The 17,588-nt window shown below is 36.9% G+C and overlaps 1 protein-coding gene across 1 annotated transcript in view; it reads left to right on the plus strand.

Annotated features, from left to right (window-relative positions):
- KCNH8 (potassium voltage-gated channel subfamily H member 8) overlaps window positions 1-17,588 on the plus strand; it is a 400,864-nt gene that overhangs the window by 126,867 nt on the left and 256,409 nt on the right. Inside the window, exon 3 of the mRNA XM_069088459.1 lies at window positions 7,798-7,929. Within this exon, the coding sequence (XP_068944560.1) occupies window positions 7,798-7,929 (132 nt within the window). The remainder of the gene's footprint in view (window positions 1-7,797; window positions 7,930-17,588) is intronic.

The following is a 17,588-nucleotide window of genomic DNA, read 5'->3' on the forward strand; positions in this document are numbered from 1 at the left end:
TAGATAGATAGATAGATAGATAGATAGATAGATAGATAGATAGATAGATGAGATATGAGAAAGAGAGAGTGAGCAACCAGGTATTTATTAAACACGTACTATGTGCCAGGCAGTGTGCTAAGTGCTAGAGATATAAATACAAGCAAACAAGATATGTCTTAACCTCAAGATACTCATTGGGGGATGTCAATACATGGAGTGATACTGGAAAAGATGCTGGAAAATGGGGGGACTCATTTGGTAATATGGTAAGAAAATGCCTAGGAAGCAATATGTATGTACATGCCCCAGAAATATGAAGTAAAATCTCACATTATCAGAGCCAGGTGATGAAAGAGCAAAGTCCAAGATGACAGTAGGAGGACAGTTTGGTGATGGCCTGAGAATGGAATGCAGTGTGTAGAGATGGTTATGATGATAGAATGGATAGAATGTAAGTTCCTTGAGGACAGAGATAGTATCACTTTTGTTTTTGTATCCTCAACTTCTGGCATAAAGTTAGGGCTTAATAAACACCTATCAGTATATTGACACATATTACATATCCAAAGCGTGCAAGGAAGGTGAATGAGAGGAAAACTCAAAAGTGGTAATATGACTGCAGTGATACATTCGAATTTCAATATCACAATGACCTGTGATCTCATTTGTATGAATGTTTCACTCACTGTTGCAGATAGTAACATTTCTACATCTAAGAGAAATTAAGAATTGATAGCCATGAAATTCATTGTTCTGCAACAAACATAGCAATGAGTCATTCTGATGGGTGGTGTATTATGAGGCAGATAGTGCAACACAGGCCAAATACCTGAAACATTTCTAGCCTGATGGAGCTATAAGAGTTTGACTTCCTCTGTCATAACTTTCAAGAAACCAGAGGTACCCTATACAATGATGAGACAACGGAGGGGTCACCATTGGAAGACAACGCTCCACATGATGTGTCCAGGAAGACTTTTGGAAAAGCTGTCTTGAGAAATATAACCCTATGTCCCCATTGTTTCTGTAAGAATTTGGCTTGATTTGGAGACACTTCATCTAGCTTTGGAAAGAAGATTGGAAACCCTTTTGGAAGGAAAGCTTCTTTCTAGGCAGAGTTGAGAAAAAAGTAGAAGACAGATTATGCAAAAGCAAGGGGATGGAGTATGGATTATCATAAAAGGTAAACAGCAGTCAGTCAAATTTGGCAGGAACCTAGATTATGTGAAAATTAGGAAGACTTTGCTGAGTCTTCTGGCTGCTAGCATTCTCCTTTGCCAAATGTATTAATTTTTCTTTACATTTCATTCATCCTGAAACATACATGATGTTTCCTCTAAATAGAATATAAGATCCTTTGGCACAGGAGCCATTCTATTTCTATGGCTTTGCAACTTCATTGGTTAGCATCTGCTGGGATGCAGATACTTAATAAATAATTATTAATAAAATAATCTTGGGAAGGTAAGCTGTTATCATATTATAAGCTATTTTATCCTAGAAGCAAGAGAAGCCCACTGTATTTTCTTGAGCAGAACAGTGACATAGTCAGACCTTGACAGTCATGTAGAGAATGGATTGGAGGGGGGTAACTGGGAGATCATGAAGAGACTATTGCAATACTTCAGACAAGAGGAATGGGGGAAAGAATTAGTATAGTGACTATAGGGGTGGAAATTAGATGAATAAGAATGATATAGAACTAAATAGACTTGGCAGCTTATTGAATCACAGTTAATGAACTTTAAAATCAGGAGTATAGGCTACAAGATAGATTTTTAAAGGTACTAAGACCTAATTCTCTTGTCAAGGGAATGAATCCCTCGTAATGGGGATTAATCAATCATATTTTGTCAATTATGTAACACAGATATATCCAGTTTTCTTCAAAGCAGATTGTACCTACCCTTGTCAATAGAACAAGTGAAGGATTCACTTTTGAAACCCTGGACAGAAATGCATTTGGGGATGCAATTTGCAATCCTGGTAGTCATATTCTTCCAGTTCCATATGACTGAAAAACACTGAGAAGTTAACTTGGACTCTAGATACTCTAGAGAGAAAAATGAAGGGACCTTTGTTTTTAGAAAGAAACTTGAGTCAAAAGGAAAAATAAGCATAATTTGTCACATTTCAAATCCATTGAATGTCATGTGATTTATTGCTTCATAGCATAAATATATGAAGATGATTAATGTAGTACTTTCTCCTCCAAACTGGAAAGAGTAAAATTATCCAGATCTTTACCTAGGCAAGTTGAGATATTGGGGGGGGGTGAAATTGTCCCAATGAAAGAATCTTTTTTTTCCTCAGTTTCAATTTCTCTAACATCCTATATATATATATATATATATATATATTTTATCAGATAGAGTTGCCAGATTGTTCTATGATGTTTCAATATGGCCAGTCTACTTCATCATCCTTACTTATTTTCTTCTTGTTTGGTTATGACTAGGGCAGATATTCTATAGTTTTCAGAAACCAGAAAGTGCAGGAAATCTTCCTGACTTCCACGTTCTTCCCCTTTCAGTCAAACACTCTGCCATTGACAAATATATTTATACATCTGTGCTTAGTAAGACTGGAAATCTCACCCCTTTCCAAGGATATGTTTGACCTTCTATATTCTGCTATTGTAAGACCACATCTGAAGTGTTTTCAATTTCAAATACCATAGTAAAAGAAACTCAGTTACTTGACTTTGATAAACTGGAGTTGCCAGTGAATCTTATTCTAACCAAGATTATGAAGATCCTTCAATCCATGAGCAATGAGGAGTGGTTGAGGAACCTTAGAGAAGAGAAGACTCAGAGGATGTGGTCATGAAGGGGATATAGTAGTTCTCTTGAAATATATAATGGCTGCCATGTGGAAGAAATATTACATTTGTTTTCTTTGGGCCTATAGGACAGAATTGGAAACAATAAGCGGAAACTTCAAAAAGGCAAACATAAGATTGATGTCAGGAAAATCTTTCTAACAATTATAGCTATCCAAAAGTAGAATAAGAAGCCTCGATACCTAATGGATTTGTTCTCATTGGACATCTTCAAGCAAAGACTGGATGACCACTCATCCAGTTAATTATAGTGAAAATCCTTTTCACATGTGGATTGGACTAGATGACTACTAAAGTCCCTTTCAACTCTGAAATTCAGTGAAATCATTAATAGAAAACCTAGAGACTATTTTCTTTTTTCCTTTTTTGTTTTTTGTTTTTTTATTTTTTGAGACTGTTTTCTTTACACATAATCCTGTCAAAATAGAACATTGCTTTTTCTGGTTTGTCGCCAATCACCTCTTTCAAAGACTTTGTAATTAATACTAGTTTACATTGATCTATTCAAATGCATGTAGTATAAATTTTAATTCAAATCTGAGCATCTGTTACAAGATTAGGAAAAAACCTCCTGAGAAAAGTGGTATAGTGAATAGAAATGCTCTGGTTTTCTATTTGGAATATGTAAAGCAAGCATGGGATAGTGGATTGGGGGCCAGCATTAGAGTTGTGAAGTTTTCTGACACACCTTAGCTGTGTGCCCAAGGGCAATTCAATTGTACTCTTATTGCCTTAGAAGGCTATATAGAACTAGAAGTCACAAGCTGCCCACTTGCTGATCTTCACAAGTGCTGAGTCCAAGAATCTTGTCAGTGGATCATAACGGCTCACCACTGAAATATCCTTTACCAATTCAGTGGTACTATGTGACTGTGCAACAATATCTCATACTCTGTGTGCCTGTCATGAAAATAATTGTACAGCCTGAGCATGAGACCTAGAAAGATTTTTTTTTTAAAATGTTATAATGCCCTCTATAGCCTATTACATTCCACCTGCCTGGGCAAGTCACTTAATCTCTGTTTGCTTTAATCCACTGGAGAAGTAAATGGCAAACCACTCCATTATCTTTGCCAAGAAAACCCCCCATGGACAGTGTAGTCCATGGAGTCACAAAAATAAGACATGACCAAACAACTGAAGAACAACATTCTACTTGCCTATTCTAGTCAATAAACATTCAGAAAGAGGCTACAAAGACAAAAAAGAAGCAATCCCCACCCTCCAGGAGCTTATATTCTTTTGGTACCAAATGACATATGTGCTGATAAACATAATGCAAGACTGGAATATGGGAGGAAAAGACAATATCCAATAAAATGCTCTAAGAAAAATTTAAGTATGGAAAGAAGATTAGTAAATGGGAAGATTTAGGAAGGCTTCATGGAAGAGGTAGTGGCTGAGTTGATCCTTAAGGAAAGATAAAGGTTCTAAAAAGTAGTCATGGATGTATGACAGTGCATGCCAGGCAGAGGGCAGATGTGACATGTGAAGTTCAGGAAACAGTGAAAAGTTCCATTTGGCTGATACATAGGATATACAAAGGTGAGTGATGTGAAAGGTAATTAGCAAGGTTAGAAGACAAGGCATTAGATACTGAACAGGGGTTTTAAATGCAAAGTTTGGGGAGTTTAGATTTATCACAAAAGAAATAGGGAGACACTGAATGCCTTTTGAGAGGAGGATTGCAAAGCCAAAGCCCTGCTTTAGGGAAATTATTCTGGCAGCTATGTTGAAGACCCAGCTCATCAAACATAAAGCCCTTGCTATATGCTAGGAAATAGGAAAGGTACAGTGCCTGACACTGGGGATACAAAGACAAAAACAGAACAGTGACTATTCTCAAGGAGCTTTAATTCCATTGGGAGGTTTCAACATATACATGAGTAAGTAAAAATAAGTAATATATAAAGTGAAACCATATAATTTCAAGCGGGAGAGTGTGCCAGGAACTGAAGGGATCAGGAAAGATCTCCTATAGCAAGGAGCACCTGAACTGAGGTTAGAGAAAGTCAAGGATACTGTAAGATGAATGTGAGCAGGGGAAAATTCCAGAAAGATTGAAGATGAGAGAGAGAAGTTTCAAGGGCATCAGGGACGTGAAGGCTAAGTACACAGGACTAACATTAGGGCACAAAAAGGAAAATTAATATAGAAGCATTAAAGCCTTGGTTAAGACAAAGATTTCAGTACTTGATTTGAGACTGTTGACTCCCATTATCTCGTTTTGGTATATCGAGAAGCAAGGCTGAAAAACCCTGGGTTTTCCTCTCCAGCTTTTTAGACTTCCATAGCTGTACCTCTACATTAACATGTATACAAATAATTAATGACCTGAGTCTTTAAAAGGCAATTTGTTCTTTTAAACAGGTTAAACATGTCCTATGTATTTTTATCCACACAGTTTTGCTTAGCAAACTGTTTCTTCCATACACAAATACCAAGGTAAAATTCTGTCAAGTCAGAGCAAATTCACAAAAATGGAATTGGTAAAACCCAAGTTAATAAAATTTATATTGTATTTGCAAATTACCAAAGACCATGGCACAATCAAATTTAAGAGCCATGTCTTAGAGTGATTTTTGAAATTTCTTTTTTTTTGAGAGGTAAAGCCAAGGCAATTGGGGTTATGTGACTTGCCCAAGGTCACACAGCTAGTAAATGTCAAGTATCTGAGTCCAGATTATGAACTCAATCCCTCCTGACTCTAGGGTTGGTGCTATATTCACTGTGCTATGTAGTTACCTCTGGAATTTCTTAACAGGTGGAATATAAGACAGAAAATCCATTAAGTGCTGGTTAAAGAAGATTGTTTTGCTAGTCAGCTAATTAGTCTTCTTTTAATTTAGTACTATGACCTCTCTTTCTTTCTCTTGGTCTCTCTCTCTCCCCCTCCCTCCTTCCTCCTCCCTCTCTCTTTCTCTCCCCCTCTTGAAATAAAATTATTTACTCATAGAAAGTGATGGTTCAGAAAATATGGGAGAGAGCAGATTGGAGGAGGGGATTTCCTGTGGGACTGCTATTTTGGGGCGGTGGATAGGGGAAAAATGGAGAGAAAATTTATAACTCAAAATCTGGCAAAAATGAATGATGTATGTCAGACGCTAATAAAGCATTTGAAAAAAAAGAAAGTGATGGTTCTAACCTGAACAAACAGAAAAATAATGTTTAAAGAAAAATGAATCACTCTTGCTCTGATTTGAATGATGGTTGAAAAGAGTAATTGGTGGTCAAGCTTTAAGTAGTGTAACTGTCATTAAACAGATAATAAGAGTAATAACAAACACTTATAAAATATTTTGACCTCATTTGATCATATATATATATATGATACACACACATGTACATACACACACACACACACACACACACACAAAGGAACCCTAGAGAAGTGAAATGACTTGACAGCAGTCACAAAGTGGGTGATAACAGAACTTGGATAAGCTAAATCTCCTTAGTGCTCTTGCTATTGACCCATGTCATTCACCTTTATTGATGTCTTTTTGCCTCCTTCATTACTCCTGAGATTTCTGTCTATTTTTTAGGCTCTGCTGGCCTCACCTATTGTATATTTTCCAACCACATGATTGGTTTGGCTTAAATAGTCTTAAATTTTAGCTAGAGCTGCAATTAGCAATAAATCTCCTGAGCTCAATAAAGTGGATCTGAGTGATCTACTTCATAACATAGTCTATTTGATGACCATCGACACTGCATGATATAACTCAAAATGATTTCAGTCATGGACATTTGATTTCCTCAAATTTCCTGCTGTATTTTTCTAAATTCAAGGAAGAGTCTCTCAACAATAAAGATACAGAGCAATCACTACTATAAAAACGTTAAGGAAATTGCTCCTGATTTTTCATATTATCTGAAATCCAGTTCAGAATCTAGTGCTGCCATTAGCATATTATTTCTCCATAATGGACATAGATTTAAACTGAGACATTTTGGCTTGATTTTTTGTATCAGTCTACTTTTAGAGAGGCAGTACAGTAAAATAGATAGCACAATAGACAATAGTCAGGAAGAACTAGATTAAAATTCTGACACAGAAAGTTACTAGTTTGTAACCCTGGAAAAGTCATTTAAATTGTTTCTTCATCTGTTATAAAGGAATAATCATAGCACCTACCTCACAAGATTGCTGTGTAGACCAAATGAGAAAACTTATGTAAAGCTGCTAGGTGTTGTCATCAATAGAGTGTTGGGCCTGGGGTCAGAAGACCTGAATTCAAATCCGGTCTCAGACACTTATTACCTGTGTGACCCTGGGCAAGTCACTTAACACCTATTTGCCTTGGTTTCCTTATCTGTAAAAAGAGATGGAGAAGGAAATGGCAAACCCCACCAGTGTCTTTGCCAAGAAAATCCCAAATGGGTCACAAAGATTTGGAAACTACTAAAATGACTGAACAACAAAAAATATAGGGCCTAAGTAAAGATTCTAGGCATCATATAAAAGTGAATGAGTGATGATGATGATGATGATGATGATGATGATGATGATAATGTCACCATGGGTCATCTAATTACAGAGGATGGAAGAGCTGGACTTACTTGTTTGTTTCATATAAAGAAAGAGAAAAAAGTCACCTCATTAGCAGAATTCTTCATGTATTAGGATGTGCTCAGTATGAGGTGGTCCCTTATCAAGTGTCCCAACATCAAGCAGAGATCAAAGCAATTAATGTAATGAGAATGAAGAAAGTAAGAATGATGCAAATAAAGTCTGTGTTTCTATGAATGACTTATTTCCAAAGGCAGCAGCTGAATTGGTGATGCAAAGAGATTCAAGTGAGTTAAACATCTGTGGATGCTGGCAACTTACCTTTAAAATAAAGGTGTTTTTTTTTTCCTCTTTAGAGTTATGTTAATTAAAGGTAACTCATGTTTTTTTTTTATCTTAGAGAACAAAAATGGTAATTCACTAAATTAAATGATTTAAAAAAATTTTTTTTCCATTGCAGGGTCTTCATTTTGGTGCCTCTTAGACATTGTTCCTATCAAAAATGAGAAAGGAGATGTGGTACTTTTCCTGGCCTCATTCAAGGATATAACAGACACAAAAGTGAAGCTGACTCCAGAAGACAAAAAAGAAGGTTTGTGCAGTTTTTTGGAAAACATTGACAGATGGAGTGCATTTTGAGACTGTTTACTATGGGGAATATAATTTTAGTACATCAATGATAAATATGCTCAATTTTTGACTGTGAATGTTCAATCTGCTCATAATAGTTGAATTATGGGATTGTATTGTAGATTTAGAGTTGGGAGGTACCATTGAGGCCATCTGGTCCAATCCCTTCCTTTTATAAATGAGCTGGCTGAGGTCCATGGAGGTGACATGACTTGGCCAAGGTTACACAGATAGTAAGTGACAGAACTGGGATTTGAAACCAATAAATGTACCTTGTGGGTATAGAAAACAAGAGGATTAAAAGAACTTTCTATTGACTCTATCTAAAGTATCCTAAATCAATACTAACCTTAAGAAAACTGCTTTTATTTCATTGGAGAAATAGACTCAATTTAAATAGATATTGGAGTCTAAGGGAGAGCAAGGAGGTATCCCATTCACTGTAATGGAGATTTGTTTCCTCTGCCATTGGAAGTAATTGGGAGGAGATACCATATTGGCATTTGCAATAATCTGGGACCATTGGGAAAACCTTTCAACAGTTTTCACTGAGGTTCTGTCCAGGGCTTTGTGGTTTTTCCCTTATGTCATCGTTTTCTTTAGCTCAATAAGCAAATCACTGGTTTTGCTGCCAGCCAAGAAATTTGCCTTCTAAAAAAAAAGCTGATGATGCATCTTTCTAAAGCTAAAATTTTGTGTTCTCTTCAGGTATATTAGTAATCCCTACAACAGAGAAGAGATTTGCATAGGGGGCCTCGAATGGGCCACCTACTGACCTATCAAACATTCTACTTTGCCCATCTCTGACTTCCTAGTTAAAATGTGTTTGTCTTTTGATGCTTTGTATTACCTTTGATTAAGGCCCTCCAAAAAAAGACTTTCAGTTATTATGTTTGCATTTGTTTGTATTTCCTCAAGCTTAGGTAATTCTGGGAAAATAGTCGTAAAGGCACTCTTGAATGTGTGTGTGGGGGAGTGTGGGGGTGTGGGTATGTTTCTGCTGTTCTCATCCTTATAGATTTAGAACAGTCAGGGATTTTAAAGGGCATCTAGTCTAACTCCCTCATCATCATTTTACATATGAGGAAATCAAAGTAATCTTCATCCTGACACTGGAGCCGGTGCTCTTACTCACTGAGCCATCTAGCCGCCCCTAAGCAATTGGGGTTAAGTAACTTGCTCAAGGTTACACGGCCAGGTGTTTCTGGGTGGGTGCTAAGTGTCTGAGCCCGGGGTTCGATCTCCAGGTCTTCTCAACACTGCAGCCGGTGCTCTTACTCGCTGTGCTACCTGGCCGCCCCGAAAGTAATCTTCAAATAAAGGTATAATTACAATGTCCCCCAACCCCAATTCAATGCACTTCAGTGATGCCCTATTAACTCTAAGGTCAAATATAAAATCCTCTATTTGGTTTACACAGCCCTTCTTAACCTGCCCCCTTTCTATCTTTCCACTCTTCTTAGACTTTATTCCATTGCACATAATCTGATATCCCATAACACCGGCCTCCTTCTGTTTCTCACAAGACACTCATCTCCTGACTCCAGTATTTTCACTGACTGTTCTCCATGCCTGGAATTCTCTCCCGCTTCTTCTGTACCTCCTGGTTTCACTGGCTTCCTTCAAGTTTCATATTCTTCAAGAAGCCTTCACTAGACCCACTTACTGTTCTGAGATTACCTCTAATTTCTCCTCTATATATCTTGCTTTGTGCATGATTGTTTCATGTTGCCTTCCCTATCAGACTGTGAGCTGATTCTGAGCAGGGACTAATTGTTTGCATTGCCTTTCTTTGTATCTTTAGGGCTTAGCAGTTCCTGGCACTTAGTAGACACTTCATAAATGCTTCTTGACTTCCTTTGGACCGAGATCCTGAAAGGTTAATTGATCTTCCCAAGGTCATGCAAGTAGTAAGGATCAGGACTTTGAACCCAGGCTTCCCATATCCAAATCTAGCATTTTCTCTGTTGGATGGAAATCTGTTCTGTATTGTGCTGTACTAAGCACTGCTCCACCCCCCAAGCTCCCATTAAAAGCAATTGAACAACTATTATGTGTCCTAGGAGATAAGAGCTCTTTAGACAAATGAGGAAGGACAGATTTAGAAATGTCTAATGGCTTATCTTTCTGCCATCCTCCTTCATTTTTGCAAATGAGGAATTTGGAAAGCCAGTAGGTGAGAAGGGACTGGGTAGACATATAAAGCACTTACCTATTATCTTCAAGTATCTGCTAAGCTGGGCCTCTCTTCTATCAACACATTGCTAGAGTAGTATCACTGACCTGCTTCTCAGAAAGAATGCTTGGTGGATTAGCTGCCAAAGGCAAATATAGCCATTATTTGCAAGCCCAGTGAGATTCAGCTGATATGCCAAAAGAGATGTTCTTCAGAAGAGGTCTGCTTATTTATACAAACAAATTTCAACATTGGGGTGTAGCAGCAAGCACCCCAGCATCCCCAGGGTGGCTGCCAACACAGGTTCTTAGATCTGCTTTTCCAAAAGAAAGCAACTCAAAATGGGTTAACAATCTTGCTTTGATCAATCAAACATATCATTTACCTAGTTCAGGGGAAAAGGTCAGCACCCCGAACTTCAGAGTAAGACAAGATACCAGCAGAAGTTACAAGACAGAGAAACATTTCAAGCAAACAGGCCTCCAACTGTCCAACCATTACATCCATACCTAGTCAGTCACCAGAGAGGGAAGCATCAACATCTGGGTTTTCCAAAGCTAGGGGGCTCTCAACGGCTGCCCAGTCTCATCTGGTCAAATCACACAAAACTTCTCAAAGTGAGCCCCAAAGCAAAGTTTCACATCAAGGTTTATATAGCCTTCTCCTGGCTCAGAGAATGTAACAACCCTCTTGACCCACTGCCCAATCACAAAGTACCTCCTGAAAAACAAGCCTCCCACCACAGGCTGCAGGTGCACTTGACCTCGGGGCAGGGAAGATCTTACATTTACATTTCTATTACAGGGGGTTGCTAAAAATTTTGAAAATGTTCTCTGACTTCAAGAAAGAATATTTATTTTTCACTTCTAAAGAGAGATGTGAGCCTTTGACTTCAATGGGAGGGTCTCACATACTGAATGGGTTTATTCAATATGATGCAATCACCCTCCCTGTAGTTTTTTTTTTCTTTTGTAAAGTAAAACATTCTGAAAAAAGCTTAGGAGTTTCTATATTAAGAAGGCATGGATAGGGACTGGTACCTGTGATACCATTTGTATAGGCATTTATTATTGTTTTTTGTTGTTCAGTCATTTCAGTCATGTCTTGACTCTTCACGATCACACTGGGGTTGTCTTGGCAAAGCTAGAATGGTTTGGCATTTTCTTTTCCAGCTGATTTTGCAGATGAGAAAACTGAGACAAACAAGGTTAAATGACTTGCCCAGGGACACATAGCTAATTAGTAAATGTCTGAGACCCGATTTGAACTCAGGAAGATGAGTCTTCCTGATTTCAGATCTGCCATTCTATCCACTGTGGCAACAGGCTTTCATTTTTACAGGCAGTAATCAATATCTGTGTATAAAGAACAGGCCTTAGAATCATGAAAGACCTTAGTTCTAATCCTATTCCAGATACTCCCAAACTGTGAAAACCTGTCCAAGTCACTTAATCTGTGCCTCACCTGAAAACTGGGGATAACAATAGTAACCACACTCTGAAAAAAGTTCAAGCTCTATATAACTGCTAAATGTGTTAAGAAAAGATGAGATAAGGAAAATCCTATTGAATGCATTTTGGCAATTTATCTGGAATTTGTTGGTCTTAGAGAGTTTCCTGGGGTACTGAAAAATTAAGTTACATACCTGGCATCACACAGCCAGCAACTGTCAGAGGCTACAATTGAAGTCATCTTCCTAGCTTCATGCCATCTTCTTTAGTCACCATACCAAACTGACCCTGTGCAGTCAGAGTTTTATAGCTTTGCAGGCCATCTGATCTGACTCATGCATGACATGTGTCCCCTTGCCAATAAATGGCCATTGACCTTTCATTTAAGACCTCCATGAGGGGTGGCTAGGTGGTGCAGTGAATAGAGTACCAGCCCTGCAGTCATGAGGACCTGAGTTCAAATGTGACCTCATATACTTGACACACTTACTAGCCATGTGACTTTGGGCAAGTCACTTAACCACAATTGCCCTCCAAAAAAAAAAAAAAGACCTCCATGGAGGTCAACCCATCCAACTTTTGGATATTTTTTATTGTTAGGAAATTTAGCCTGATACCTTCCTTGCAACTTTCAGTCTTGTCATTGCTCTGAAATTATTCCCTCTGGGCCCCCGTGGCTTCTACTTTTTACTGTTGTGAATTGATGAAATCTGCTTTTGCATATTCTTTTAGATATTTGTTTATATGCCTTATTCTGACTCTGATGAATCTACAGTGTTTCCAAGTAAGAACTAATATAAGGTGAGAATATTTAAAACAAAGTAGATTGTTCACATGAAACCTCCAACCTAGCAATGAAGCCAGAAGAGAACGTTCGTTAACAAAAAGCGGTTTATTCACAACTCCCGACATTATCACAGCACTTGGAGTACTGCTCAGATATTTTGAGCACTTATCCATTCAGGAGTGAATGTTTTATTTTTTATTTGTTTATATATGTTTATATGTACAATTTATGTGTATACATATAAATATATGTAGTACATATTTATGTGTACATAGATACAAGCATTTTATACATGTATACATTTCTACATATATACACACATATTAATATATCTGTGACATCAGGTTTTTTCTCAGTGATGTTTGATGCAAATATTTTCCACTCAAGTATTTCTAGTGATTAACAATATTCATGGAAAAGCTTTTAAATTTTCTGTAATCAAAATTATACCTTTTGTCTTTTATAATTCTTTCCATTCTTTGTTTGTGTAACAATTTTTCCCTTAGTCATAATTTTGAAAAGTACAACGTTCTATTCCTCATTTTTTTCTTTGCTTTGTTTCTCCCTGGCTAATACATCAATGCCTTGTTTGTATAATAGAAGCAATTAGAAATTTGTCTTTTTTTATTATTACAAACAGTTTATGTAGTATTGGAATTAATTGTTCTTTGAATTTTTAATACATTCACTTGCAAATCCTTTTGATCCAGGAGTTTTGTTTCATTTTGCTTTCCCTTTGAGAGTTCATTTATGACTTATTCAAATGATTTTTTTTAATATTGGGTTATTTAAATGGCCCATGTTTTATTTTGCCAATCTTGGTATTTTATATTTTTATAAATACTCATCTATTTTCTCTGTGTTGTTAGCTATCTAATTGGGCAAAATAATTTCTGATAATTGCCTCTTTCTACAATTGTAAGTTCACCTTTTTTATTTTTATATGAACAATTTACATTTCCAGCTCTTCCATTTAAAAAAATGATATGACCTTTTATTTACAGGCCACATTTCCATTTTGAGCTTATTATGGTATTCTGCATAAGATGCCGATCTAAAGCTAATTTCCATAAGCTCCTTTTTCAGTTTTCCAAGCTATTATTATCATACATGCACAAAAAAAATCATTGGTGTTAGTGAATTTATCAAACTCAGGCCAATTGTTTTCAATTTATTCTGTTTTTAATGTATCTTAAATCCAGCACATAATTCTGAAAGCAAACTCTCTGAATTATTCTTTAATTTAACAGATGAAAGATAGATTATATATATATATATATATGTATATGTATATATATATACACACACACACTCACATGCATATGGTAATGTTAAAGGTTGCAGCCCTCTTCTCCTAAGTCCTTGAAATTGTTCATGCTCCTCAAAATGGAAACTGAGTCAACTTTGCTGCCTACCTCAAACAAAAATTCAGCTCCTCTTCTTGTCTTACTTTTGTTGTATCCTCATTCTCTCCATTTAAAATGGTGCAAAACTTTCATCCTATAATCTTTGATTCCTTTCTTGTCCTGCTTCTTACCTGTGTCTTCCAATTGGTAATTCGTTTTTGTTTTTTTTATTCTGAACAAAATACCTCTTGTTTGTGACCATTCCTTTTCTATTTCTGCTGTGACCACTCTAGGGCAGCCCTAAACTCAGGATCACTTCCTGTACTCATTATTTACACATGGCTAAATGAATTGAATACCTGGATAGCTAGAGTAACCCTCAACTTGGTTCCCTTTTTATAGCACTGGGGAGGGGGGAAAGGGTTCAGACAGATGTCTCAGTGAATAGATAACCTGGCCTGGAATTAGGAAGATCTAAATGAAAATCTAGCCTCAGACACTTACTGGTGCTGCCTCAATTGTTTTTTTTTTTTTTTAATCTGTAAAATGAGGAAATAAGTCAAGGGCTGTTGTATGGATAAAATGAAATAATATTTATAAAGCACTTTCCAAATCTTAAAGCATTACATAAATTCTATCATCATCATTGCAATCATAATTATTACCATTATTATTAACTAGAATATGTTCATCAAAAACAAGCCATACTGGCCTAACATTTTCCCTTTTTCTTGACAAAAATTGCTTAATCAGATATTCAGGCAAGTACTGTAAATATTTTTTTATTTAGATTTAGCAAGTCATTGATGAATTATCTCAGCATTTCCTACACTTATTGTGAAAAAGCTAAAAAGGGATCCTAGCTTCTGGCACAATTAAGTGGATTTGGAGTTACGGGATTCAAACATTAGCTATTAATGGTTCAGTGTAAACTTAAAAGGAGGTTTCATTGAGTGACCCAGAAATCTAGTGCTTTGCCCTATGCTTTTTAACATTTTTTCCAATGACTTTGATAAAAGCATAAATGACATGCCTATGAAATATGTAATTGGCACAAATCTAAGAAGGAGAGCTAATACCATGAATGATAGTCAGTATCCGATCAAAACACTTGCTTGATGGTTAGAGCACTGGGCAGCTTAATGAAATGAAATTTAATAAGTTTAAGAAATGGAATTCACAAGTAAAAAATACAGAAGGTGTGATTAAAAAATGTGTTGTACGGAAAAGATTTTCAGAGTTTTAATGCATTGTAATCTCAATATGCACCAACAGGGCAATGTGGAAGCTAATTTTCCATTAAAATATGTGTGTATTGTATATGTATACACACACATATATACTGATTTGTGTCCAGTGGTACCCATCTCTAGGGTAGGGAAGGGGGAAGAAAAAATTGGCATGACAATTTTGTTCTATATTTGAAAGGAATAGCAAGTTGTGCAATTTATTAAAAATTATACTTTGTTATGGAAATGCTTGCTTTTTTCCATAAGTTAAAAATTTAAAAAGTTAATACAACCTTAGGTTCTTTAAGAGAGCTATTAAGTTGGGGTGACCACGTAGCACAGTGAGTAAGAGCACTGGCCCCAGAGTCGGGATGACCTGGGATTGAATCTGGCTCAGACACTTAGCACCCACCCAGAAACACCTGGCTGTGTAACCTTGAGCAAGTTACTTAACCCCAATTGCTTAAAAAAAGAGAGAGAGATTCATTAAGTTCCAAGAATAGGGAAGAGATTTCCCTGTATGCTGCCCTTGTAAGGGCTAATCCAGAATATTGTGTTCAGTTCTCAGTATCCGTGTTCTGAAGGGAGATTGATAAGTTGGAGGGTATCCATTAATGAACAGCCTGTATGAAGAGCCTTGACTCCATGCCATATAAGTCAGATGAAGGAACTGGGGAGGTTTAACTTGGAAAAGAGCAGATTCAGGGGGACGTGGTGGTTTTGTTCAAATCACTGAAATGTTATTATGTGGAAAAGACATTACTTATTATATTTGTACCTAAAGAAGAGTCAATTTAGACTCAACAAAAGGGAAAACTTAACAAGCACTTGGAGCTGCCCAAAAATGGAATGGGCTGCCTTAGCTGATAGTGTGTTTCACCCTAATGAACATCTTCAGGTAGAAGCTGGATGGCTGCTGATTGGGTAGGTGGAAGTAGGGGCTAATATGGGTTAGGCTCAGTAAGGTGGATACTGAGCTTCCTTCCTCTTCTGATACTCTGAGAGTCTCTCTCTTATCTAATCTAATATATATTTTGGTTGTTTTCTAGTCATTTAAGTCATGTCCATCTCTTCATGACCTTATTTTGGGTTTTCTTGCCAAAAATACTAGAATGGTTTGCCATTTGCTCCTCCAGCTCATTTTATGGATGAGGAACTGAGGCAAGCAGGGTTAAGTGAGTTGCTCAGGGTCACATAGCTAAAAAGTGTTGGAAACCAGATTTGATTTCAAGAAAATGAGTCTTCCTGACTTCAGTACCAGCATTCTATTCCCTGTGCTACCTTACTGCCTACTGTTTTACATGTCACTAGTAAAGTGATCTTCCTAAAATACTACTTTGGTCATTTTTCTTGAAAAACTTCATGCCTCCTCCTGTTCATAGGCATAAGTCCAAACTCCCCAGTTTAGCCATAAACTGGCTCCATGCAACTTTCCAGTTTGATCTCTTCCTAATTCTCCTTCCTGAACCCTTCAGTACAGTTGAGCTGGTCTAATTGATCTCTCCTCAACATATCAAAGAAGTAGCACGTGGTACAGCTGGATGCAGAGATCAAGAATCTGGGTTAAAATTCAACAATTATTACCTCCTAAAATCTTAGGGACCTTCAATACTTCACTTAACCTTTTTCATCCTCTGGAAAATGAGGGAGTTAGACTCAAGGAACTTCAACATCTCTTCCTTCTCTCCCTCTGTCTCTGTCTGTCTCTCTTTTTCTCTCAATCTCTTTCTGTCAATCTGACTGTCTCTGTCTCTGTTTCTGTTTCTCTGTATCTCTGTCTCTCTCCTCTGTGTGTGTGTGTCTCTGTCTCTATCTCTCTGTCTCTCTGTCTCTCTCTCTCCCTCTCTCCCTCCCTCACTCCCTTCCTCCTTCCCTACAAAGAACTTGTACTTCACCTCTTTCATACTTTTGTTTCTCTAGTGCCAGGAATACCCTTTTTCTTCCTCAATACATTTCCAAATTCCATTCCTGATTTGACTCAACTGGACTCCTTACTTAAAACTTTCCTGGGTTGCTCAAATCCACAGTGATCGTTTCCTCATTTGAACTGTAATAGCACACTTATTGTCTATATCATTTGCATATGAACTGCCATTTTTAATACTGAACAGCTATTTGTATTATATTTTTATTTATGTATTCATGTTTTTGCCTTTTATCTCTAACTACAAGGCATTGTATATATCTACTTTCTACTATATCTGTTATAGATACAGATTATATAAATAGAGACACATATATTCATAGGTTCATAGGATCATAGAGTGAAAGGATGTCTATAGCTGGAAAGAAACTCTAACCCCCACCTATTCTAATTCCCTTATTTAGTATATGAGGAAATTAAGGCCAAGAGAGATTGAATGACTTGCCCAAAGGCATACAAGTAATGAGTGTGAGAGGCAGGATTTGGACCTTAGTCCTCTTGATTCAGGTAGAGAGCTTTTCCACTAAACTGTAAATGTAATCATAGAATATTTAAGCTAGAAATATTTAATCTTCTAATTTTTTCACAAATAAGTAAACTGAGGCTCAAAGAAACAAAGAAATTTACCCATATGAGACAGTAAGTACCTAGTTAAAGAACCCCTTTTGCATATTTGTTTTAGCTTCCCTCTACATTTTTCCAGGCTTC

Source organism: Petaurus breviceps, unplaced genomic scaffold (genome assembly GCF_028583685.1).
Source record: "Petaurus breviceps papuanus isolate PSGF00001 unplaced genomic scaffold, PetGlider_PUasm1.0 185, whole genome shotgun sequence".
Lineage (NCBI taxonomy): Eukaryota > Metazoa > Chordata > Mammalia > Diprotodontia > Petauridae > Petaurus > Petaurus breviceps.